Here is a 24,911-nt window from a genome sequence, read left to right as displayed (position 1 = left end):
CCGATCAGTTGAAGGACCGACTAGCACAAAAGACAGACCTTCCCTGAGTAAGAGAGACATTCCTCTTGCCTGACTGCGCTTGAGCTGGGACATGTTTTTTTCCTGCCTTTGGCCTCGCATTGAAGCACTGGCCCTTCTTGGGTCTTGAGCCTCCCCTGTCGCTCTTTGGACCGGCACGTTCCCCTTGGCTCTCCTGGTTTTCGAGCTCTGGACCCCAAGCCTGGAACTGAAGCACGGGTTCTGCTGGTTCTCCATCTTGCCACCCACAAATCTTGGGACTTACAGTCTCCATCATCCCAGGAGTCAGTTCCTCATGAGGAATCTTTCCGTGTGCATGTGTGTATCCTATCGGTGCCGTTTCTCCGGAAACCCTGACCAACGCACCCCTGTTTGTCCACATCCAGCCTCTCTGGCCTCTCCTGTGTGCTGGGTCCCGTGTTCTACGCGGGGGCTTTTGTAAAACCAGACCAGCCCCTCCAACAAATCCACGGAATCGGATGGAAACCCACACACAGGTGCTCGTGCCAGCCCAGTGCAGGCGTGCAGACCCTCCGGGCCCCCACACTGTGCACAGACACAGAGATGCATAGACAGGCCCGTGCGGGACACATGCACATACATACGTCCCCGGGGTGCACAGAGACCCCTGTGTCGGGCCCAGGGCCCAGCCCCCAGCCCTAGGGCCAGGATGCGCCACGCAAACATCACACGTGCCCAGGACGCCCGTGACTAACACTGGCAGGTGCACGGGCAGACTCACGGGAGCAGAGGAGGGACACTCTGCGCACACTCGGACGCACACCCACGCACGCCCACGTGCCCACACTCCTGCCCCAGAGCCGTCCGTGGCCGTGAATACTTTCCACATCTCGCTGCTCCCCAAAGTCACCAGTTGGAACTTGTTTAATTGCTGCTGAAGAAAAGGACCCGTCAGCAGCTTCAGAGTCACGCCAGCTCGCGGGGCGGGTGCCCTCCAGGGCCGCGGCTGCCTGGTAACCAAACCCCAGGCCCGGCCTCAGGAATGCAGGCCAGTGGGAGGGAGAACACTCTTACCCCCTAATTTAAACATCTAAGCATGGTACCCAAGCACAGCTTGGCACGGCCGGGCTGGGCCTGCCGTGGGCACGTGAAGGGCAGGCAGTGGTGGCGGACTGGCATAGCCCTTGTGGTGCCAAGGGTCCTCCCCATCCCAACAGCCCAGAGCCTGCCTGCCTCTTGCCCCCTCAGCGTGCTGGCGCAGCGTCTCCGATGGCCTCCTCACAGCCACCCGCGCGCCCCCTTGGTGTTGCTGCCGTGCACCGGCCGCCTCCTCGTGCTTTCCTGACCGCCCCACACGGCATGTGTCTCGGGGGGCTCTGCAGGCCCTCTCTGGCCATCCCGCCTCCCAGCCGGGAGCTCCGGGCTCCCCCCAGCTCCGTGGGCCCCTCGGCCTCTCCACCGGCCGTCTTCGCTGTGTGCTTGTGGCTCCCCTTGCTCATAAGTTGTTTCAAGCCAGGCCTGGTAACGGGGGTGCTGGGTCAAGCCCGCCGGACGTGGCTGATACTCTGAGGAGGGATCCTGAGGAGACATTCCGAGGCAGCCGCATCAGGATGACCAGGGGTCTGCAGCCACCCCCACCCCACGCTGGACGGGTCAGTCCGGGGTCGGAAGGCTGTCCCTGAGCCATGAAGTGCGGCCCTGTGGTCAGCCCGGGCGCCACCCCCGGCAAGGGCTTCCACTGCTCTTAACCTGGGAACGCGGCGGCGTCGAGGCCTCCGTCTCCCTGAGTGGCCGCACCCCTCCCTCCCCAATAACGCTGGCCCTCCTGGTAGTTTCCGGAAGGAGCCACATTCTGCCCTACTACACGGCCTTTGCCCAGACTGGCTCTGCCACTTGCTGCTCCGCCGGCTCCAGCTCTAAGCTCCAGGGCCACATCCCTGGGAAGGGTCTTCCCTCGGCTCCCACCAGACAAACTTAGCGGCTCCGTTGCCGACACTCAGTGCCCCTCTCCCTTGACCTGTTCTACTCATCCGCCTTTTGTCCTCACCGTCGGGTCAGCGTATTTCTCCTCCCCCAGACTCAACTCCTTCCGGGAAGGGACCACATCTGTGTCACTCACCACCGCCCTCCTGCGACCGGGCATACAGAAGGCGCTCAATAATCTGGTGTGGAACTGAGGGACGGGGAGGCGGTGAAGCCGGGCTCAGGGATGGGCCGAGTCCCAGCTGGCTGTGGGTCTTACACACGGGGTGGGCGTTCGTCACCCCAGTCCAAACCCCTGGGTGGCAGGTCGGCCGTCCTGCGAAGACGCATCACTGCCTCCTCCTGCTCTCCTCGGGCGGAGTCCCCGTCCCTCTCCAGCCCCGCTCACCTGCCCGCGCGGGGTCCCCTCGCCCCCGTGCTCCAGCCTGCTGGCCGCCGCCTGCACGTGGGTGCGTACCCTGTCCTCCTCGGGCTGTGGGGACCCGCACGGAGCCCTTGGCAGAGGAGGCGCTGGTGCGGCCTCGGCATCCTCTGCTGTAACCGAGCCCCCGGAGGGCCCAGGGAGCCGAGGTCGGCCACAAGGAGGAGGAGGAGGAAGGGGCATCCGGCTGGTCGGGACCCCTGAGGGTGCTCTGCGGACTGTGCAGGGACGGGGCTCCGGCAGGTTTCTGGAAGATGCCCTCGAGGGTCATTCTTTTGTTCCTGAGCACCTTTGGCTTTTAAGAATGAGTTTGTTGGGCTCCTTGTTTTGGGCTTTCCAGGGGCAAAAGAGATGCCTGCCGAGCCTGGGCACCAGGTTAGAGCTCTGCTGGGTGGGGGCAGGACAGGAGGGAGGACCCAGGGCCCCAGAGCAGCGTCGCAGAGGACGTTAGGAGCCAGCAGGGCTAGCCGCCCCGCTGTAACGGGTATCAGAAGGACGTTCAGGAGGGGCACAGGGGTTTCTGGCTCCCTCCATCCCGCGGTCCATCCCCAGGACCCAGCCTTCCCTGGATGGTCCTGTCGCTAAGGGCACCAGTCAAGGTTCTGCCTTGGCCCCCTGGAGCCCTGTTCTCTGCCGTGGTGGGGGTGGGGAGCATGGCTCTAAGAGGCAGGGGTCAGCAGACGGGGAGCGAGGGCCCCCAGCCTCCCCCACACTCCCACGCGACTTCGCCTGCCTTTTCCAGATGCGGCCAGCTGCCCTTGGCTCCCGCCCGCTTGTGCGTGAGGGGCAGATGACCCCTCGGAGGACCCCTTGCCTTTCTTCCTGCCTGTCAAAAAGACAAACGTCCCCGCCCGCGTGGAGCTTCCAGTCCAGGGGAGGGACCGGCAGGCATCAGAGGATGCAGCAAGTGCGTGATTAGGGACTGAACCGTGAGCCAGGCCCATCCTGGACTTCCCAAGGCCGCCTGGGACCGCGCCTTGCGGGACTCGCACGGAGAACACCCCGTTTCGCTGTCGAGGGGCCTGGGCCTGAACCTGCCCTTGCCCCCTCTGTCTCCTGGCCTGCAGGGGAGCCCACGCCGCACCCTGCTCTGCCACTGCCCCCTGTAGAGGGGCTCCGGGAGGGAGGTGGCAAGACCCTGCTCCGACCCTGTCCCAGGGGCCGCTCAGTGTGGGCTCAAGATCTCTGTCTGGTGCAGGGAGCCGCCAGGATCAAGTCAGAGCCCCGGGGGACTGTGCTCTTTCCCACAGCTTTCCTCCGCCAGGCTCCCGAGGCCCTCTGGGGGATGGGAAGCAGCCTCCCTTCCCAGGGCCAGAGAAGGGCAGAGGCCGTGGCTGGCCTGCCAGAGTCTCCCCTTCCGCACGGCTCGGGCTGCAGGCCGGGGGAGAGGCCTGGGTAGGGTACAAGACAGCTGGGGCAGGCAGTTTGGGGGAATCCCAGCCAGGCCACCCTGTAGCCACTTGTTCCCCAGCTGCCCCCCACAGCCCCCCTGAAAGGCCACACTCCGTCTGTGGAGCTCTCCAGCCTCCTGTCTGCTTTCAGAGCCTCAGGTGAGCTGTGTCCCAGGCTACCCCAGGGCCTTTGCATGGTGTTTTCTGTCTCTGGGATCCTCATCCACTTCCCGCTTCTGCACCTCACCACTCCTCCCCCTTGAGGGCACTCCGGGCCTCAGACCAGATTGCGCCCCCTGACAAGCCCACCCACTCCCTTCTGGAGCCCTAGAATTTTATGTTTTCCCACCATTTCAACCACTTTGCCCCTTAGCAGCTGACAGGGTCCTCACAGGAATACCACTGTGACTCTGGGACCTGGCCTAGATACTCCGTGATGATGGGGGCAGAGAGCCCCCACGCTGTGAGCCTGACGCCTTCTTCCACACAGCCCAGGGCTCCCTCAGCTTGGCCTGCCCCCTTCCTCCAGGAGACCACCTGATAGCTCCTTGGTGCTTGGGGCCCAGGCCACCAAGCCTGATTCTTTTGGGATTTCCATCATTATCCTGGGACCAGTTGCTCTCCAGGCCACGGACACCACGTCCCTGTCACCTCTAGGGACATCTGAGTCTGGCCACAGATGAACTCTAAAGGGACAAGGTTGGCATGGACCACAGGCCTCTGTGGAGGCAGGCATCACAGAACCCGGCCCTCCCTGGATCCCTCTGGGTGGCGGCGGGTCTTTGGGGCCTTGCGGAGCAGAGACGGAACACGGAGGAGGCTGAAATCAGACAAGCTCTGGCTCACTGTGGGGCGATGCCCACACGGGGCCGGCGGAGAGGCTGGCAGAGGCGGCCGAAGGGTTACAGGACACATTCTGTGTGCGCCCGGGCCCAGGTCTGGGCTCCAGTGTGACTCCATTTTACAGATGTGGAAAAGAGGCACAGAGAGGGTAGGTAACCTACCCAGGGGCACACAGCAGGCGGTGGGGACCTTAGTTTCTCCTGGAGCCACGGGCAGGGGTCGTCATCGGGAGGTCTGCCCCATGCCTCCCTCGCCCCCCCCAAACTACCCATCAGAACTGATTTTTATTTTATTATTATTATTTTAAATTCAGGGACAGTTTCCATGCAGGGGAACGTCGAGCTGCTAGGTGTCAGCTGCCTGGCCTCTCTCTGGTCCGCTCAGGGCAGAGAACGCGTCCTTCAGCCTCAGTCTCCTGTGCTCCCGGGTCAGCCCATTGACCGCAGGCCAGATAAGCCAACAGACCAGATAAGCCTGGTCTGTTCTTGAACTTTGTGGAACTGGAGCCGTGAGGGATATTCTCTTCCTTCCCCAGCACGACGCTTCCCGGGGTCCTCAGTGCTGGTGCGCGGACCCGAGGCCTGTCCTCTTTGGCCGCCGAGTCACACTCTGTCCCATGGATATGCCTCATCTGTCCGCGGACGGGCTGCGGAGAACCAGGTCGCTCTGAACCTTCTGGTACCAGGCTCTGTGCGGACACAGGCACGGTGGGCTGTGGGATTGATTGACGAGGTGTGACTTTGTGGGAACCTGTCATTCAAATGCCTTTAAAGGGTCACGGTGGAGAATTGCAAACAACTCTGGAAGTGGAGAGAGTAAAGCAGAACGAACTCCAGACACCACCCTCCATCCCGGAGTGCAAGTCCTCGGTGTCACCTGCAAACACTTTGGGTTGTGGGCAGAGACAGCGTTTGTGGTCAAGCTGCCACTGGGGCTGGGAGCCCCTTGGTGTAGACGAGTCGCTTCTCTCCCCCACTTGCCTCCTTGAGACACGAGCCAAGGCCTCTGCCCCTGCTGAGGGGTCCATGGGGACAGCCGTCCACTCTGGGAGAGCCTGAGAGGGGCTCAGTACTCCGGGGGGGGGCCAGACTTGGGCCTCTGTGGCTCGGAGGCTTGGGCCCGCTTCAGCATCCCCGCCCAGACCTGAAGCTCCCGCCCGTCTTCTCTTCCTGATGTCCACCTGCTGAGGGGGGACAGTCCGTGTCCTCTGTCATTCCACTGGGACCAAACTATGTGTGATAGGGGGGTGTGGGGGGCGTGTTACATAAATGTAAACCCAAGACAGCCTGGACCGCTCTCCGTGTCCCTGAGACTCATGCCCTCCACCCACCCCAGCCAGGGGCACCTGCCCAGCCACCCCGCTGTGGCCGGGGGTGCATCCAAACCCCGGCCCCCACCCCGCCCAGGGGCTTCTGGGGATGCCTGGCTGCCTGTGGGTTTTCGTAGCCCTTTAAACTCAATTTAAGAAGGAGCCAGGACTGTGCCTTCAAAGGCCGCTCCTCAGAAGACATCCTTTTCACTCTATCTCCCTTCTGGGGACGGTGGCGTGAGTTTTGCTGATTAATAAACAGGGCTGCTGCAGCCGAGCCCATGAAGCCGCCATCGAGAAGCTTTGTGTGGCCCCCTGACCCCGGCCGCCAAGCCGGGACCCCGGCCCCCCAACAATGCCCGCCCAGCCTGGGTGGCACTGCGCGATCCCTCTTGAAAAGGCCTTTCGCTGGGGCTGCCTTTTAAGAGGGAGACAATTGGCAGGAGGCCTGGCGCTTATTCATGCAGAACGGTACCGAAAGTGCTCATAGCCAGAGTCAGGAGTGGGCAGCGCCCAGAGCAAGGGGCCCGCCAGGGCTGCGGGAAGCCGGTCGCTAGGCGACGGGGCCGCCAGGCATCTCCCGGCGGCCTCTCACAGCTCTGCGATGGCCCTGTTCCGGCCCCTCTCGGGACCCCGGGGGTGGAGAAGCAGGGTGCTCGAGAGCCTGTGCCCGTGTCTTCGCCAGCTCGGCCCAGATGGGCCGGGAGACGGGATTCAGCCGCGTACCCTGGCCCGGCCTCCTTCGGTGATGGGCAGCTCGGGATATTCCCAGCATCCTTTGCTGCTGTGAGAGTCGCTGAGGGTCCATAAAGCTCACTCTCCGCTTCCTGAGTGCCCTCCCTAACCCCCCCCGGACCCTCCCCCCACCAAAGCCCGGTGCCCTGTCTCCTCCACAGGTGTCTCCGGAGGAATGTGCTGGGCCCCCTCTTTGTCTCCAGCAGACGCCCCACCTTGCTCTCCTGCCCTCCTCTGAGGGCGGTTTGGCCCCCAGCACAGAAGGCGGTGGAGGGGGCAGGAGGGAAGGGGTGAGACCCTGCGGTCTTGTTCTCCAGGCAGGAGCCAGGCCTTTGAACGGGGGTTCAGAGCTGCTTGGTTGATGTGAATAAATTCTGCCCCCGCACAGAGCTCGTTTTCTGGCTCACCATCCACCCCAGAGATCCCGAGAACCCGATGTCCCACCCCGCTCTGGGGATTCGGGTCTAGAATGAGACCCTGGAGATCCTTGGGACCCTTGGTTGGCCACAGGCCATGGGAGTACCCTGGATAGGGTCCACCCCCTTCGCTGTCCGGTCTCGGCTCTGGGTCACCTGTCTGACCCCCTGCAGGAACCACGCTCCCCTTCCTGTCCCTTGTCATTCCCTTACCCCCTGCCGACTCCCAGCACCGTCCCCCCCCCGCCGTGTCCCCTCCCCCTCCTGCCCCGCCTCCTGTCATCGTCTGACCCGTACCAGCCCACGTCCCGGCCTCCCCACCGGACCCCTGGCTCTGTTCCTTCCGACCGCAGGCATGTCACTGTCCGGTTCCTACAAGTTATGGGAGGCATGTGGCTGAAGGGGTCCAGCGGGTCCCCTCTTTCCACCACCCCTAGACTCAGCGGGAAAGCAGGGCTTGCGGCCCATGCTGAAGACAGACGGAAAGGAGAGAAGGACCGCCGGGGACTGGGGCCGTAGGACGGTTCAGACAGGAGAGATGTCACCAACATCAACCTATTTTCTCCTGGATGAAGCTGGTGCTGGTGAGAAAAGCTCTCAGGCCTTGAGGCCAGGAGACAAGAAGCCAGGCCCAGCCTCACCCTGGCTTCTGCCTTGGCTCCTTGTGTCTCCAGTGAGCACCTGCCCCATGGCCCGCCTGCTCCTCAGGAAAGTGGGCTGTCCTGGTCACTGCTCCAGCAGCTCACCGGCTGGGGACGGGTGCCACGTCCCGCACCATCTGCCCCAGGGCATGGGATCCAAGGAGGAAGAAGAGGTTTGGACAGAGAAACAGGGAGAGGAGAAGATCAACCCCACCCCCTGCGGTGGGCCCAGACCAGCTCCCAGGAGCTGCTTACCGAGTTCCCAGGAATTTTCAGAACTGGCTGTTAACCGTGGCCGTTATTTGAAAATCAGGTTATACAAACTTACAGTTGCATAAATCAGATCTAAAGTAAATGTCAAAGTCCTCAAAACTCATCACTCCCTGATTATTTGACTCTTACCTATGCTCCAAGGCCTTGTGGTCTCCTGTGTCCCTTTGAGGAAAGACAGAATGACAAGCTACGGCACGTCTCCCCTGCACCGCGCGCTCACTGATGTCCCTTTCGTAGCTTGCCATTGGCCCTCAGGGTGGGAATTTACACCATGGACATTGGCAGACATTGACCGATGGCTTTGTTGGATGTCCAGACTTAAGAAAGTGCTAGAGAACATGAGAATTTGGGCTAGACCTAAAAGGGTGGCGTTCCGAAGCTATTGCACTGTGCCCAGCAAAGAAAATGGAAGTAATGTTCTCCCAAGACCCCGAGTGACCCCCTTCAGCAAAGACGTAGCTCCCATTCTTAACAAAAGGGGAAAGGTCCAACAGCCCGCCTTTGTCACCTAACCGCAGTGCTCCTCGGTCAGCGCAATGGCAGTGTCCTCCCACAGACATGCGCCTGCTGACAGATGACGGTTCTAAGTCGGCTCCAGGGGCCCCAGGAGTGGTCTGTGAGCTGCCGTGGCTGTGGGGGTTACCGGAGAGAGAGTACTGTGCGTCGCAGATGATTTGGAGATTCGGGCTCTGGGGCATCCTGGCAGAGCTGCGCGTGAGCTGGGATGGAAAGCCAGGGAGGCATCTGTCGGCGGGGTAACCCAGACTTCCAGGAACGCGGCCAGGCCTGAGCGCCCCGCACCCCGAGTTTTGGCCAGCTAATCCCAAGCACCCAGCTCGTTCCCAGACGAAGACGTGAAACATCTTGAGGACCTCCGCCGCCTGTTCAAGGCACCTGTGTGCCCCAGCACGGACCGCCTCCGTGACTTTCCATCTCCCACTCGGCGTTACGCACACGGGAGCCATCTGCACTGCCGCGCGGACCCGTGGGCCATCCGTTCTTGTGGCCACATGGTATTCAGTTGGGCACATATGCCACAGGTTACGTGTTCATCCCTTTCCTGTGGCCATCTGGGTCCTACCCAGGTGGGATCACTGGGAGCGGTGCAGCCTCCAACGACCGTGTGTGTGTGCCTTTCCACGAGCACAGGGAGCGGTTACGCAGGGTGGACGTGTGGGGTGTGAGCCGCCGGCCTGGGGGTTATCATGGACTTCGCTTTAGCAGATTTCACAGGACAGCGTCTCAAAGCGGCCCCCGTGTTCACCTCCGCCCCACAGGCCCCCTGTGAGTGTTCTAGAGCCTTCATTTCATCTCCCACATTCATTAGTATCTGTCTCCACCTTCGCTCTCGTTTTAGTCATTCTGACAAGCCTATGCGGTGTCTGGCTGTGGTTTTGAATCGAACGTCCCCGACAACTGACGGGATTGAACGCTTTTTCACACGCATGGTGGCAGTTTGGATACAGCGTGTCGAGCCCGCTGCCCGTGTTTCCTTACTTGTCATTGATTTGAAGGAGCTCTTTGTATATTGCGGGTACGAATAGTTGTCAGACTCTTGTACGGCAATGAGCTTCTCCGGCCCTGCGGGTTACGTTTTCACTTCCTTATTGGTGTCATGTGATGAGTAGAATTTCTTAATAATCTTCATAAAGCTTAATTTAAAAGTATTTCCTTTTATGGTGGGCACTTTCCTGCATCCTATTGAAGAAATCATTGCCGAGTCGAATGTCATGAAGATGTTTCCTTATGTGTCTTCTTAAACTGTCACAGTCGAGTCTGTCATCTCTCAGGAGTTGATTTCTATATGCTTGGGCCCACAAGTGGGTCCTCATGACCAGGCAGAAGAAAGAGGGGTCTGTTATATGGAAGGTCTGGTCCAGAGCACAGAGCTGGTCTCTGGCTTGGTGAAGCCAAGGGCGGGTGGAGGCCCCGAGGAGGGACGTGAGGCTGGAAGGAATCGGGAGAGGGTCCTGTCCTGTCCTGTCCTGTCCTGTCAAAGGGGATGGTGGCCTGCCCCAGGCCGAGGGTGTGGGACAGTGACATGGAGGCAGTCAGCAGGGTTTGAAGAGTGGGAACAAAAGGGCAGAGCTGGGGGCAGGGAGTGTGCACTCAGGGGACGGCTGCCCAGACACCTTTGAGTCCAGGCTCCAAGGAGGCACGTGGGGCCGGGGTTAGGGGAGAGAGAGGCGGCCTGGTGCTCCTTGGTGCTCCCTCAGCAAGGAGAGCTTCACGGAGGTGGGGGGCTTTGGATCGGGGATCCCCAGCGGGCACCGGCACACGGGCGTGCTCACTGTGCCTTCAGCGAATGAATGAATGAATGAACGGACAAACCAGCGAACAAATGAACCGCGGGTGGGACTCCATTCCCACACCTGGAGCCATGTGTGTATGCTTCGTTCTTCCCTGGGTGCCCCCGAAGTCCCGGAGAGTGGCGGGATGGTCCGTGGCGACGTGGCCCGGACCCCACGGTGGCCTCCCCACTCCCCACGGGGGCCTGGTGCCCCGGCATCCACCCTGCCCCACGCGACCACAGCAAGAGGACGACTTTCCTCCTGGGGTCATTCCTGTTACTGGGGGCACCGAGCCAGGGTCTGGGCACCCCGACAACGACCCCGCTCTCGGTGGCGGCCGTCCTGGACGAGCCTGGACGAGGCTGAGTCCCAGCTCACCCCGCACCACGGCCACGCTGTCTTCCCTCCTCCGGCTGCGCTCCGCTCTCCGGCGTGGGAACGGAGCCGGAGCCTGAGCCGGAGCCGGAGCCGGAGCCGGAGCCGGAGCCGGAGCGGGGGAGGGTTGGTGCCTCCCCTCCCCACACCCGCCCTGGCAGGGCTGGCTTCCCCAGGAGCGGGGCACAAGGCCCTGCTGGGGGGCGTTGTGTGGGGGTCCCTGCTCTGTCCTGAGACCCTTGCTCGTTGTTGAACAGGGAGCCCTGGAGCCCGCCCCGTTCCCAGCCAGTCCTGACCCCGGTGCACCTTCTCCTGGGTGGGCAGCAGAGCCTTCTCCTTCCCCTGGAAGGCAGTTGCCGGTTCCTGAACACAATCCCTTCTGACGGCGTATCAGGACGTGCACGAATAAAGGACAGGAATAAAAGGAAGACTCCAACCTTTCCTGGGGAACGCGGAGGCCCGTGTTAGCTTCGACATCGGGTGTCCATGTGCCTTTGCCAACACAGACGAACAACGCCACGCGGGTTGGGGTGACAGCTTCCAGGGGGCCTCCCGAACACCCTGCCCATGGACTTCGCTTGGGGACACTCAGGGCAGAGGGCCGGGTGGCCACCCTCAGGCCTGAAGGCAGGAGAGCCCAGGGAGGGGGTGCCTGGAGTCCTGGGGGCCGGCCTGGAGGTCTGGCCACCCTGCTCCTGCCTGCGGGGTGTAGGGGGAGGCTGGGGGATTCACTGGGCTGTCCTGTGCCTCAGGGTCCCAGCTGCAAGCTGGAACCCCCGGGGCACCCAGGACGCCGCCGGTAAATGAGAGCCTGGTATCTGAGTGCTGGCCCCAGAGCTCTCTGCGGAGGGCCCGCCCCCGCATGTACCCCCGAGGCGGACTCTCAGGCGAGGACAACCCTTTCTTTCTACTGCGATCTGGTCCTCCCTGCCTTCCCTCTGTTCTCCCACGGCTTTCCCCGCACTCGGGCGGTGGCCGCCTCCTGACACCTGAGAGCGGGTGGATGGAGCCTCCCCAGGCTTGGCTGTTAAGGCCTCTGTTCTGCAGACGGTGGCCTGAGCCCCCCGCCCCCCGCAGCCGTGGGCAGTCTCGAGTCTGGGTGCTGTTCGTCCCAGGCAGGTGGGCCTCTGCCTCCCAGGCTGGACCCTCTCCCGATCGCCGGCACCACAACCCCTGTGGCCTAGACCACCCCCCCGCCCCCCGCCCATTTTTCTTCATGGATCCCGCACGCTGAGTTCCCTTCTCCCCGCGCCCCACTCAGGGCTCTCGGGGGATGAGCCTTACGGGCCTGACATGAATAAAGTGCCCCGCGCTCAGCCCTCCCCCCACTGACTCTGAGACCACCCACGGGGCCTGGGGGATGGGTGTCCTCTTCTCGTGGCAGTCTGGTGGCAGTTTGGGACGGGGACAACTAGAAGCCGTCCCGAGCCAGGAAGCCAAGTTGTCCTCTGTCCCTGAAAGGCCACAGGCTCGTGTTTGTGGTCGCCGGGCCCCTGCCGACAAGCCCCGGGTTCCACGATGGCAGCCCAGGGTCTGTGGGCCTGGCACCGGCCGCCCCTCGCTGGGTGGCTTTCCTTGGGGTCTGAAGCTCGACGGCATCAGGCCAGGGCATGCCAGTGGCCAGAAGCTCTGGGCATCCTGGCCTGAGAGCCATGAGGGTGAACCAGGCATGCCAAGGCTTCCGCGCTCCTCCGCGCTCCCCTTGGTGGGCGGTGGGGGGGCGGCAATCTTGCTGGAGGCAGCGCTCCGGTTCCCCTGGCTCTGAGAAGGAGCTTCAAGGACCAGGGAGGTTGTGAGGCTGCGAGAAGGTGCCCCAGGAATGTGTCCATGTGGCTGTCCAGCCTCCACAGCCCCACGCCCCGTCACCCCTGAGCTGGCCTGCCTGTGGCCTCGTCTGCAGGCCCGAGTGTGGTCTGGCTCCCCGGCAGCCCGAGGGCGGCCCCCACACAGCCCCTCTGGTTCTAGGCAGAGCCACCCAGGGCCCCTCCGTGGGCTCTGGAAAGATCAACAAACAGCCCGGAGCAGCGGAAACATCGCCTGCTCTCCAAGTTCAGACAGACGGGCCTGGACAGAGAGGGACCCCAGACAGGGTCGCCTCCGTGAACAAGGTGTAGCCTGTGTGTGGGGAGCTGAGCAGACACCCTCCGGCCACCGGGAAGCTGGGACAGACAGACGGCGTCTGTGCCTAATGGGGCAGAGCAGGAAGCAGGAGCCTCCGCGGAGCCTGCCCAGCAGAGGCTCCGGGCCCGCCGCACCGGCAGGGAGGAGGGAGCCGGGGGGCAGGAGAGGCCTCGGCCTTTGCCTCACCGGGGGACCCTGGCAGGGCCCTGCCTGTGGGGTCTGGGCTCTCACTGAGCCGGCTCCAGGCGGTTGTGACCAGGGCCCCTTGCACAAGCCTCTCCGGCTGGGGACGGTGCATCAGGTTTGATCAAGAATTGGCCTCCTGATCTGGATCCTCGGAGACTGGGAACAGCTGGTATTTACTGGGCCGTGTTCGTCAGGCAGGCTTCCCGGGGCTTTTCCTGCCGCATCACCTCGTTGGCTGTCAGGCACGGACGAGCTGGGCCTGATTACGGTTCCCACTTCAGAGGTGGGGAAACTGAGACCCACAGAGGCTCCGCGGCAGTGCCAGGGAGAAAGCAAGTCTCTGATCTGCCCCCCCAGTGCGCAGAGCCTGGGGAGGCCCCTCCGGGGACGCTGACCTCCGGGAGCTTGATGATCTCTCAGCATGTGCTTCAAGAAGAAGGAACGAGAACTTAACAAAAAGCTAGAAGAGCACCTGGTATGAGCACCTACTCTGTGCCGGGCGAAGATTCTCCTCCTCCTTCTCGTCACCACCTCCGGCATTGCTTCCAGCGTCACCTCCAACATCGCCTCCAACACCTCTAGTATCACCTCTAACATCACTTCCAGCATCACCAGCATCACTTCCAGTATCACCTCCAGCATGGCCTCCAGCATCACCTCCATCACCGCCTCCAGCATCACCTCCAGCATCGCCTCCAGCATCACCAGCATCAGCTCCAGCCTTTCCTCCAGCATCACTTCCGGCAGCACCAGCGTCAGGCTGGTCCCACGGCTGCACACCTGGGGACCTGGTGGGCAGGAGGTGACGCATGGGTCTTCGGAGCAGAGCCCCTCTCATCCTCCCAGCACTGCCCCGGAGAAGGATTTTTGTTTAATTTTGCCGATGAAGAAAAGAAGGCTGAAAGCTCTTCCCCGTGTCTGTCTGACCTTCGAGTGGGGTCAGAGGCCGTGAATGTCGTGTTGCTTACACCTCCCCTTGGGAGGCGTGCCTTCACCAGGGCCTCGACTTGCGGTGACCCGAGGTGTGCTGGAGCTGAGCACAGAGCCCTGGAAGCTGTCTCCCTTGTCAGCTGGGTGTTTGTGCCTGACCAAGCCGTGTGCTCCTCGAGGGGCTTCGTCCTCCTCACCCCCGAATTCAGAGCTCAGCCCAGGGCCTCTGCATGCCACATGGGTCTTGCTGGGATGCACGGACAGGAAGCTCCCTGCAACCATCACTGCCACCGGCAAACTGGCTCCCGAGTAGGCCCTGACCCCTCCACCCAGCCTGTGGGTGGGCTCCACCTCCAGGAGCCAGGCGGCGGCAGGGGGACACCTGTAAGGATATGACCATGTCCTTACATCCGACGGAGATGGTTCTGTAGCTTTCTGCCCGTGGCTCTCCTTCATGTGTGCCTCCGTCCACCCCCGCCCGAGTGACACCAGCCAGCCTGTGGGCCGTGGAAAGAGCCCGTGCCTGAAACTCCTCCTGTCATTGTCTGGACGTCCCTTGAGCTTGGTTCTTTCCCACGGGGTCCAGGAGCTTGCATCTTGTGTGTCAAAGCCCCGAGGGAAGCAGACCCCCTTGGGGATCTCACTAGGAGGGTGTGCAGGAAGGTGGGAGCAGCAGTGACCCAGGACAAGGGGCACGAGTCAGGCACCCTTGGAGGTCCCGGTCCACCATAGATAAGCACGTCACACCTGCTCTCCAGAGCTACATCCCTTGCTCTGAAAAGGAGGTGGAGTTCACAGTGGTCCCCTGCTACTGTAGGTGTGAGGATTCAGGCTGGCCACGCCTGTTGGGGCTGAAGAAATGTCAGTTACTCCAGAAACGTTGCCCCTAACACCCCCAGCACCCTGTCTGGAGTCTCCCAGGGTCCCTCGTCATCAGGGAGGTCCCCATTCTCTGTCCTGGAACTCCACGTCCGCTCCAGGCTAATCCCCGTCTGTCTTTCTGCCCTACGCCCTGCTCCCCGCTGCTTCTAGTAGGGTGACAGCTTGTCCTGGTCAGCCCTGGACTTTCCCGGGCTTGGCTGTGAAAGTCCCACATCTGGGAACCCCCTCAGTCCCCACAAATTGGGCCTGGCCGGTCACCCTCATCCCCTGGGGTGTGTGACGCCATCCTCAGGGCTGCTGAAGGCCGCAGAGGACACTGTCCCCCCTCAGCCCCCAAATGCACGCCCACCCCTGCTTGGGTATCTGACTTCTGTTGTGAGTGCGACTCCCCCACCCGGCACCATTTCACCATTTCACGCTCAACCCTGGAGGTGGCGGGGGGGGGGTTGACACGGTCCCCTGGGACCCCAGTAAATAGGAGAGTAAGTGGCTCAGGTAACAAAGGTCCGGGGTCCCCTTTGTTAAGTGGAGAAGGGAATCGGATTACACACAGATTTTTATTTTTATTTTTTTAAAGATTTTATTTATTTGTTTGACAGAGAAAGAGAACACAAGCGGTGGGGGTGGGGGGCAGGATAGGGAGAAACAGGCTCCCCGCTGAGCAGAGAGCCGGATGCGGGCCTGGATCCCAGGACTCTGGGATCATGACCTGAGCCGAAGGCAGACACTTAACCCACTGAGCCCCCCAGGTGCTCCACGTGCAGATTTTTATCCAGAGAATTCTCTTTCCGGCTCAGCCCCCAGTGGGGAGTCGTGTGCCATCTCGAACAGACCCATTCGAGGCACCCTCTGTGTATGGGGCAGGGGAGAGGGGGCAGGGGCTGTGGGGGTGGGGCCTCAGCCACCGGGCAGGGCAGCCGGGATTCCAGCCACCTCTGGCTGGCCCCAAAGTTTACATAGTTTTTCCGACCCTCCCCCCACCGGACCCCAACCCCAGCCTGCCCTCCTGCCTCGTCCCTGGCCTGAGCCCACTGCGGACGTGGCCCTCGGTCCCCATCCCGCACCTCCCGCAGGCCGTGAGGGTGCAGCAGGTCTGACGGCTCCCAGACAATGGCCAGCAGGAGCCTTTGGAGGCTCGGCATCCCCATCTAGAGGAGTCCCCCTGGGGGGACATTTCAGAGGCAGAGCCGATAAGATAGTGACGGTGACACCTCCAAGCGTCCAGGTGACAGGGAGGGGACAGGTTGAGGTGGGTCCCACGGGCGGAGTGTGCATGTGAAAACCACACCCTCTTCCTTCCTTCCTTCCTTTCGCGGCATTTTACTTTAACATCTTTTCCCATTTGCTGACAAGTTGCCGGATGGAGGGGAGCCCCCTCCCCAAACTCTAGACCCCTTGTTCCCAGCTCCCCAAGGGCTCGTGCTGGCCACACTCACACTATCGCTTTCTCTCCACGCACGTAACACATGTGCACATACGTGGTCTCTGCGTGCTACACGCAAGCCTGTGTACACGCACATTTTCCCCCTGATCATTTGAGAGTACACTGGAGGCTGCCAGACACTTCGGTGCATTTCTGAGAACAAGCACATGCCCTTACACAACCCGGGACAGGCCCTCGACACCAGGCACCGATACGGTGTTAGGAGCGAGTCCACCACCCGTGTTCAAACTCGGTTCTGTTTGGCTGTTTTTCTGCCCGTGCGGGACCCAGGCCAGGCCCCGCTCAGACCCAGTTGTCCCGTCTCTCTAGTTTCTCGGAGTCTGGACCAGTTCCTCAGCCGTATTTTGTCCCCGCATGACCTTGACATTTTGAAGAGCGGGAGGAGCTATTTTGCAGAGCGCCCTTGCCTCACGGGGCCGGCCCGTCTGTGCTCACCCACTCCGCCGCCCCCGAGCCCTCCCCCGCGCTACACCCTGCAGTCACTGCCCACCAGCTGGCCCAGGGGTGAACGTGGGACGACCTCCTCCCCTCCCAGGCCTTTGGGGACAATGCGACCACCCCTGAGACTCGTGGCTGCTCACGTGCGCGGGACCCCAGGGGACGGGGTGCTTCTCTCCCCGATCCGGGAACCTCTGAAGGCTGTCCCCAAGGGCGATCACAGGCATCTGCAGGCAGGGCCCCGACTGGGCTCACAAAGCCCTCTGGCCCCCTTTCCCACGCTCTGCCAGGAGGAGACACCCCAGTGCTCCCCAGACCCCACAGCACCCTCCTGGGGCTCGCCGACACCCTCCCACCACAGTACTCGGAGATCCTCAAGGCCACCCCGGGTGGGGCCAGTGGAGACGGCTCCAGGCTGCTCGGAGAGAGCCCAGCGCCAGCGAGGACGTGAGGAAGAGGTTGTCGCCGTGGGTCACTGTGGCTGCAGGACTCGGACCAGCCCCTCCGGCTCGCCGCTCGCCGGCCACGTGACCGATGGCGGACCCGCCGCCCCCTGCACCCTCCGAGCTGCGCTCTGGTTCATCCTCGCGCTCGTCCGGCCGGCCGGTGGGCACATACTCCAGGGAAGCCCCTGCCGGGAGCCGGGCTGGGCCCAGGGTCAGGGTACGAGGGCAGCTGGGGGCCCCTGTGTGCTTGCAGCGGGAGCGCCTGGCCGGCAGGGCGGGGTCCCTCTGCAAAGGGCTACCTCACTCTGCGGCCACTTCCTCCCCTGCATGGGCTCCCAGTGGCCTCGCAGGCAGGGGTGCGGGGGGGGGGGTTGGGGAGTTGGCGCTCGGCACAGCCAGGCCCTGCAGGAGAGCGGGGGAAGGAACGTGCCCTCCAGCGTGTCCTGTCTCCTCCGCGGTGGGTGTCTCGGTCCAGACTGTGGGTTCTTCCCCGCAGGGTGGCCGGGGTTGCCTCCCTACGTCCACCCGCCTGGCCTGCTCCCCCAGAGCTTCCACATCCCCGTGTCCCCAGAGTGTGCGTGAGGCTCTGGACCTTGTTCACGTGAGGAGCAAGTGGATTGGGGGAGAAGGGCTTCCTGGAGGAAGGGGTCTTGTCTGAAGAGTCGGGGGCCGGGGTTCCATCCTGCCGCTGCGTCGTCTCTCTCCGGCCCTGGCACAGCCCTGCCCTCCTCTAGCTTCAGGTTCCTAGCCAGCAGCCACGGCCCTGAGGCTCAGGGCCCCCTCACTAGCTGGTGGGCCCCAAGCCCATCGGGTGAGCTGTGGGAGGCAGCGCCCCCCTCCCGAGGATGCAGGGTGGGGCCCGGTAGAGGCGCCCCAGTGTCCTCTGTGTCGGGCCCGTTCTTGGTGCCCCAAGCTCGATGCCCAGTGTCGTAGCTCCAGCCGGGTTTGGCCTCTCTGTCCTCCGCAGCCCGGCGGGTGGGCAGGAGGGCGGTGGATGCGCCTGGGGACGGTCTCGGGGAAGGGAGGGGACAGGTGGCCCGGTGTGTGGCAGGTCCAAGGTTGGATGACGACGAGGACGACGATGATGATGATGGGGAGGAGGAAGCTCGCCCTGAGCGTGGCACTTGCCACAGGTCTCCGGCCGGCCCGGTTTCCTTGCTCAGGGCGCGGCTGCCGACACTCCGATGGCCCCTAGCGGTTCACCGGCCGCAGCTCCTGACCCCGCCGGCGCCCAGCCCTGCTCCGACTGCAGGAGGACGAGAGCGTCCCGGTCACTGGCAGAGGCTCCTCCTGGCCTTTCAGGAAAGCGAGTCTGCAGGTCAACCCCCGCCAGCACAGGCCCCACAAAGCGTGGCCTCCCTGGCTGTGGCCTGAGGAGCTCAGGGAATGTCAGTCCAGGCCCTGCCCGCTCCGTGGGAGGCAATGGGTCCACTGTGGGTCCCTGACTGCCCAGGCCACACTGCATATCCCAACAGGCCACCGCTTCACTTGTCCCCCACCCTGGAGGGTCCCCATCGCTGCCCCAAGGGTCTCTGGGAAAAGGCCCTGGCCATGGGAGTCCCCGGGGGTGCAGGGAGAGCCCTGCCCTTTCCGCGTGGCCTCTGCAGGACATTATGTCATCCCTCATGGGGCAGCTCGGCCCCGGGCCAGCGGATCACACTGGGAATGTGCGTCTCCCTCCTCGGGGTCAGGCGGGCAGAGAACCAGAAACTAGCAGGTCCCACGGCCTCGGTCCCCACCTGTGCTGTTCTGGGTGGTCTGGGGGACAGACAGACCCTGTAGGGGACCGAGGGCCCACCCAGCCTGGGCACGGGGGTGCTGGCCCACCCAGCAGAGGTGGAGGCTGGCGACAGGGGAATGGGATGGGCCGGCCCCGCGGGCTAAGCTGCGGGAACTGCAGGAAACAGACGCACCCGGAGGAAGCTGCCGCTGGAAGAGCGTTGGGCCTGGCCACGTGCTAAGGTGCCCCCCCCCGCCCACCCCACCCACGGCTGTGCCAAGGGGTGGGGCCAGGAGGAGCCTCAGGGCCTGATGTGCCCCTCCCAGGGCAGAAGGAGCTGCTGGGAGCAGTGCACAGGGAGCCCAGCCTGGGTCCCCCGACCTTGGAAAGGGGCCAGGGCCTGGGTGGCAGCCGAGTGAACAGGGACAGCCGGGCCTCCAGCCTGCCATCACCCCCGAGGCTGCATACCTGCCGTCCATAGCCCAGCCCAGTGTCCCCAGGACGGGGGTGGGCCCCGGGAGATCGGGGTCAGGCCCCAGCGCAGCCACCACGTCCCAGGAGCCCCGGTCGTGCTGTGCCTTCACGGTGCTTCTCTCCCTCGCGAGGGCGCGCCCTGCTTCACTTTGCGGGGATACCCCCACTGCGTGCGTTTGCTGGAGCTGCCCCAGGCCAGGCGCCCCAGACGGGGCTCACACGGCAGACACGCCCAGCCCCGGTCCCGGAGACCGACGCCTGGGATGCCGGCGCGGGCAGGAGGGGGTCCCCCTGAGGCCTCGCTCTGGTGTGCGGACGGCCGTGCTCCCCCTGGGTCCTCACGGGGTCGCCCCTCCACGCAGGTCTGTGTCCTGATCGCCTCTTCCTGTAAGGACCCTGGTCGCACGGGATCAGGGCCACCCTGGTGACCCCGTGTTACCTTGGTCACCTCTTCAAAGTCCCCATCTCCAGATATGGTCCCATCCTGGGGTGCTGGGGGTCAGGGCTCCGACACAGGAATCTGGGGTCACCCCGTGACGCTCCCTGAGGAAGCAAGAGACTGTGCCACGGGCGCCTTGCTCATCCATTTATTCCAGAGCCGCCGGCCGCGGGCCCTCTGTGGGCAGGGAGGCGGTGGGCGCAGTGACAGACAAGATGACCCCTTCCCTCAAGGGGCTTCCCGAGGAGGAAGCCGGGGAGGACGAGGCGGAAGAGGCAGGGAATCAAACAGGAAGGGGACGGGTCCGGCATCGTCCTGGAGCCCTTTCGTCTCTTACCTCCACTTCTGGGTGTGAGTCCAGCAAGCCCTGCTTCCAGAAGCTGACGGCCTCTCGGCACGGCCACCGTCCGGTCCCCCGCTGCCTGGAGCCTGGCCCTGACTCAGGGCTCACCCCCACCCCCCGGCCCTTCTCCGCACAGCACCCTGGGATCCTAATGCGTCTACACCAGACCCTGCGGCCTCTTGCTCCACACACGCCGTGGCTGCTCATTTCCGCAGAGTGAACACATCAGTCCCCCCCCGGAGTGACCGCCACCACCGTCCGTCCTGTCTCCCGCTACTCGCCAGCGCCCTGCCGCCCTGCTCCGTCTCCAAAATCCAAGTACGCTCCTGCCCCAGGGCCTTTGCCCAGGAACACTCCTTGCTCAGACAGCCATGTGGCCCTTCCCCTCACCTTAAGTCTTCAGGAAGGTCACCCTGGACCACTTCATTTAAATTGTCCTCCTGATCCCTTGGGTCCCAGATCTTGTTTCTCTTGCTCGTTGTCCTTCTGTCTCGACGAGGATGTGAGCTCCATGAGGGCAGAGAGGCTCGTGTGCTTTCTTCCTTGCCGAGGCCAGCACCAGCACACGGCCTGTTACTCCACCAGCACGGAGCCATCACGGATCTGAGTTGTTTCGTCGTTTTCCTCAACGGCTGGTAAGCATTTTCCCTAAAGAGCCAGATAGTAAGTATTCTTGGCGGCGTGTGTCCCGCTCTCTGTTGCAATTACCCAGTCTGCGGCTGAAAAGCAAAGCCGTCAGCGGCAACATGGATAGGAATGGGCATGGCTGCCTGCCAATAAAACTTTATTTACAAAAGCAGACAGCGGGCCGGAATTGGCTGTGGGCTACCATTTGCAGACCCCTGGCTTATCTAGTGAACCAGGCCTGACTCCCTCTCTCCAGAGCCCTCTCCCGTCCTGGGCACGTGCAGGGCACTCATGCACCCTCCATGTCTGTGCCATCCAGAAACTTCCAAGGCCAGTTGGGCATCGGAAGCCTCTTGAGTCCCCAGGGAGGGGGCCGGTTAGGAATGGTTCTCCCACTTTGCAAATGGCAAAGGTGAGGTTCAGCAAGGTCAGGGGCTCCCAGGGCCCACAGCTGAAAGCCGGGAAGCCCTGCCCCCTCCCCCCCTGCTTCACCTGCCCTTGCTGCCCGCCTGTGCCCCCTGATGCTTCCCAAACACCTGCCCTTTCCTGCCCTGGAGTTCCACCGAGTCCAAGTCCCCAGACGTGCTCCCAGGAACGTGGAGGAGGGAAGAGCGTCTTCGTGGAGGGAATGGGTGGGTCACTTTGGGAAGCAATATCCGCCTTTCCTAGTGGAGCTGAGACTGCACATCCCGTGACCGGGCGGTTCTGCCCCCAACCCCTCGCCCACAGTCCCACGGAGAGGGTCCCTGCGGCAGCGGCCACGGCAAGCGTGCAAACACCCTGCGCGTCCATCCGGAGCACAGTGCTGTCGGCACACGGTTACGGACGGTGAGGCCGTGGACGTGAACGGACCCGGGGACAAGCCAGCACGTCTGACCGGCACTGACACAGGGGGAGACGGGGCTCCTCGCGCAGGGGGAGTGCTGGGGGGGATCCTGGGATCCTGGGACTGCGGAGCCAAGCCTGAGAGCCAGGTGGGAACCGGTGTGAATGTCTTACTGTGGACAGAGGGATTCGCCCCAGGGGCAGCCGGGGGCAGGGTGTTCGGGACCAGCCCCGCTGCCTCTGCGCCCCCGCCCCACCGCAGGCCCTCCAGCCCCCACCCTGGCGCCCCGACCCCTCCACGCTCACGCTGGGCTTCGAAGGCCCCCGGGCCCTCGTCCGTGCTCTCCCGGCCTGGGCTTGATCCTCGCGGCTGAACAAGGTGCATGTAGGGCCTGCGGCGGGACCACACCCCGAAGGGCTGAGCAGGAAGGGGAGCCGGGCACAGGTAGGAGCCGGGCACGGGTAGGGGTGTGGCCGCTGGCTCCGCCCCAAGAAGGTGGGAGAGGGACACAACCCTGCAGACGGTGTGGGGAAGCAGAGGGCCTTTCGGAACCCTGTTCTCCCTCTTCCCAAATCTGAGAAAGGCAGAAAGGCAGAAAAAATTAAAAACAAATGAGGAAAATAACCAGACCCCAGCCGCGCTCATCACCCTGAGCTTCCCTCCGTTTCCTGGAAGAGGAACAAGCCGCCGGAGACGGGTGCTCTGACCAAGGACTTGCGGCAGTGCTGTGCCTGCGACCAGGTTTCAGGGTGAGCTCACCTCCCCGCCCCCCGGCGCAGTAGGCAGATCGGGCTCCCGCACCCTCTGCCCGAGCGAGAACCCTGGCTCCGCGGGAGCCTCAGTTCCAGCGTCTGCCCCACGTGGGATGGAGGCCACCTCATTTCTGGCTCCTTCCTGGTGTCAGAACCCAGAACTCTCAGTCTCTGCATTCCTGCCTCGTGGGAATATCCCTTCCTTTCTCGCGGCCCCCAGCTCTGCTCCTACCGGATGTCGCCATTCACGGGATTCCGAACACCCCGTTGCCAGGGCCGGGGGCTTGGTTCTGCTTCCGTCTGGTCGAAAGCAGACCACGTTCCGATGACGACATGCGTTCACCGTCCACTGTCCCCTCGTGAGGTTGATGCTATATTCGCCCTCGTATTGACAGACAGGGAAACTGAGGAGCGGGGAGGTCGGTAATTCATCTCCAAGTGCACCGCTAGCAGAGGTACAGAAGGCCAGAACTCGAATCCAGCTAACTCCAGAGCCCAGGACTTCTCCACGGGGCTCACTGCTCCCAAAGGCCCCCGGTCTGCCAGCGAAGGTTGTCCAATAAAGGGCGCAGTGAGGTGTGGCCGCGTCCCCGTGGGAGAGAAGCATACGCTTTCTCCAGTTCTCCATCCGATGCGATTATTTGGGGCACACTGAAAGTTATTCGTCGTGTATCTGAATTCAAATTTAACAGGATATCCTGTATTTTTATTCGCTAAATCGGGCAACCACGCTGTCAGCTGATGTCGGGAGCTCCAGGGCTGCCCGCCCGACAAGCTCTCCCAGACGTCTGGAGACTTGGCGGCTGAGCTCTCTCCGTCCGTCTGGGTGAGGGGTTGCGTCTCGTCCCCCCCCCAGAGAGGTCCGCAGGCGGTCGCTGTTGCTGAACTTGAACTTAAGCATCTCCCGGTAGCTGTGAAGGCTCTTGCTCCTCCCTGCAGTCCGGAGAGGGCAGGATCTCAAGGTCACCTTCATCCAAGGGTCCCCCGGAAGATCGGAGGCACACACCTGCCAACCCCGTGAGAAGGAGCCAGGGTAGGGTAGGGAGTGTGGTGAGCCTCCAATCTGGGCACACGGCTGCTTTGCCCGGGTTACCCACACCACCGAAGCCAGGGCGATGTTGGGGGAGCGCTCATGGGACGACCTTCCCGAGGGCAATTTCTCAATTCACGTCCAAATGTCAAAGCGCATCGCCTTTGACTCAGCATTTCTACTTCTGGGAACTTAGGCGAAGGAAATGTTCCAACCGGGTACAAAGATGATGGCTCAGGGGTGTTCATCCCGGCGTGGGCTAGAATACCTGGAAACGCGCAGCAGCCTGAGCGCCTCTCGGTCCCAGTGGGATCATCAAGCATCTGTGTGATGGAAATGCAAGGCGTCTTTAAAAACAATCTTGTGGCTCTCTGTCTGTGGAGATGGGAAGGAACCTGCCATCTGTGTTTGAATTAAAAAGGTAAGTCATATAAGAGCACACATCCTGCTTTCCTATGTATGTGAGACTGCCTGTGTGTGTGTGTGTGTGCGTGTGCTAACCCTGGAAGAACGGGAAGGAAGCCTGTTCAGTGAGATGACAAATGCAATGTGGCAGGACTGCTGGCTTTCCCCCAACATGCATTCTCCCTTCGCCTTGAGCAGAAGAACCCACAACGTTCAGCTGAGCCCGTGGCTTACCTGAATACAGACCGTACATCCTGGCTTCCCTCGCAGCCAGATGCGGCTGCGTTACCAACGGGAGATAGAAAGAAAGGACATATTGCAAGTGGCAAGCGCCTTCTTCATCCCTGCTTCTGTCCTGCAGGCTGGAACGCAGTGGTGATGGCTGGAGCTCCAGCTGCCATCCTGGACCAGAAGGTCACAGGAGGATCGTGTCTCCAGGGTGATGGCTCAGGGAATGGTAACAGGCCTCAATCTTTGAAGGCTTTGTAAGAAGGCTTTGTAAGCGCCCATCCACGCCTAGACTTTCACAGGAAAGAGAAACCAGTTTCTTTCTTGTTAAAACCACCACTGTTTGGGGAGGGTCTGCTACACAGTCAAACCTAACCCCGACCCCTCCAAGTAGTTCCTTTAACTAGCAAGATCTCTGGGGATTTAATTATCTGTTTAAGTTGTATTTTTGGTTCTCTTAAGTTTGTACTTTGAACATTTATGCATCATTTGTATGGGTTTAAAAAAAAACCTTTATTTTGAAGCAAATGAGGAAGAGATAAAGCGGACGCGTCCACTTACAATGTACCAAGCTGTGTCCCCAAACCTTCCCGTGAACAGCTCATTTCGTCCCTGCAGCAGCCCTACGGGGGGCGTCGCTGTGTCCGGCTCCCAGAAGGGAAGCTGACATGGAAGAGAGCTTGAGTCGCTTGTCCCGGTGCCGCTGCTCATCAGCAACCGCACGCGGGCAGCCTGGCCGCGGAGTCCACGACCGTGATCCCAACTCCGCCTGCCACCAGGGCCCTCCAGCTGCAGAGGCTACACCATCCCCACCCCACCTTCTCTCCCACCATCTAAGGGTCCTCCCTGGGGCTGCCCTGGAGGGCACCTGGGGTCACCTTGCCCTAGATGCCGAGGCTCAGGGGCTGGGGCGTGGGGGTTTGCAGGGCTCTTTCTTCTTCTTGCTCATTCCACAAACAGTCG

The 24,911-nt window shown here is 62.4% G+C and overlaps 1 protein-coding gene across 1 annotated transcript; it reads right to left on the bottom strand.

The window, feature by feature from the left end:
- Window positions 1-15,459: 15,459 nt before the first annotated feature.
- LOC101694324 lies at window positions 15,460-22,913 on the bottom strand. Its single transcript, XM_004759612.3, has 4 exons — window positions 22,518-22,913; window positions 21,839-22,107; window positions 20,471-20,728; window positions 15,460-19,841 (listed from the first exon to the last, which is right to left on the bottom strand). Exons 1-4 carry the CDS (start codon window positions 22,911-22,913, stop codon window positions 19,751-19,753), a joined length of 1,014 nt encoding a protein of 337 aa, XP_004759669.1. The 3' UTR covers window positions 15,460-19,750.
- Between the last annotated feature and the right edge of the window lie 1,998 nt (window positions 22,914-24,911).

This window comes from Mustela putorius, unplaced genomic scaffold, assembly GCF_011764305.1.
Source record: "Mustela putorius furo isolate JIRA1106 unplaced genomic scaffold, ASM1176430v1.1 tig00000127_pilon_pilon_pilon, whole genome shotgun sequence".
NCBI lineage: Eukaryota > Metazoa > Chordata > Mammalia > Carnivora > Mustelidae > Mustela > Mustela putorius.
The sequence above is the reverse complement of the archived record's forward strand: the minus strand, read 5'-3'. Positions and strand labels throughout refer to the sequence as shown.

Bases quoted from the DNA above. Each gene is read 5' to 3' on its own strand.
- LOC101694324 (XM_004759612.3), bottom strand. From the start codon at position 22,913: ATGGAGAACTGGAGAAAGCGTATGCTTCTCTCCCACGGGGACGCGGCC. The intron at 20,729-21,838 runs GTGAGCGTGGAG...CTGGCTCTTTAG, and splicing joins GGGGGCCTTCGAAGCCCAGC to GGAAAATGCTTACCAGCCGT. The intron at 19,842-20,470 runs GTGAGGGGAAGG...TTGCTTCCTCAG, and splicing joins GACCTTCCTGAAGACTTAAG to GGAGCGTCACGGGGTGACCC.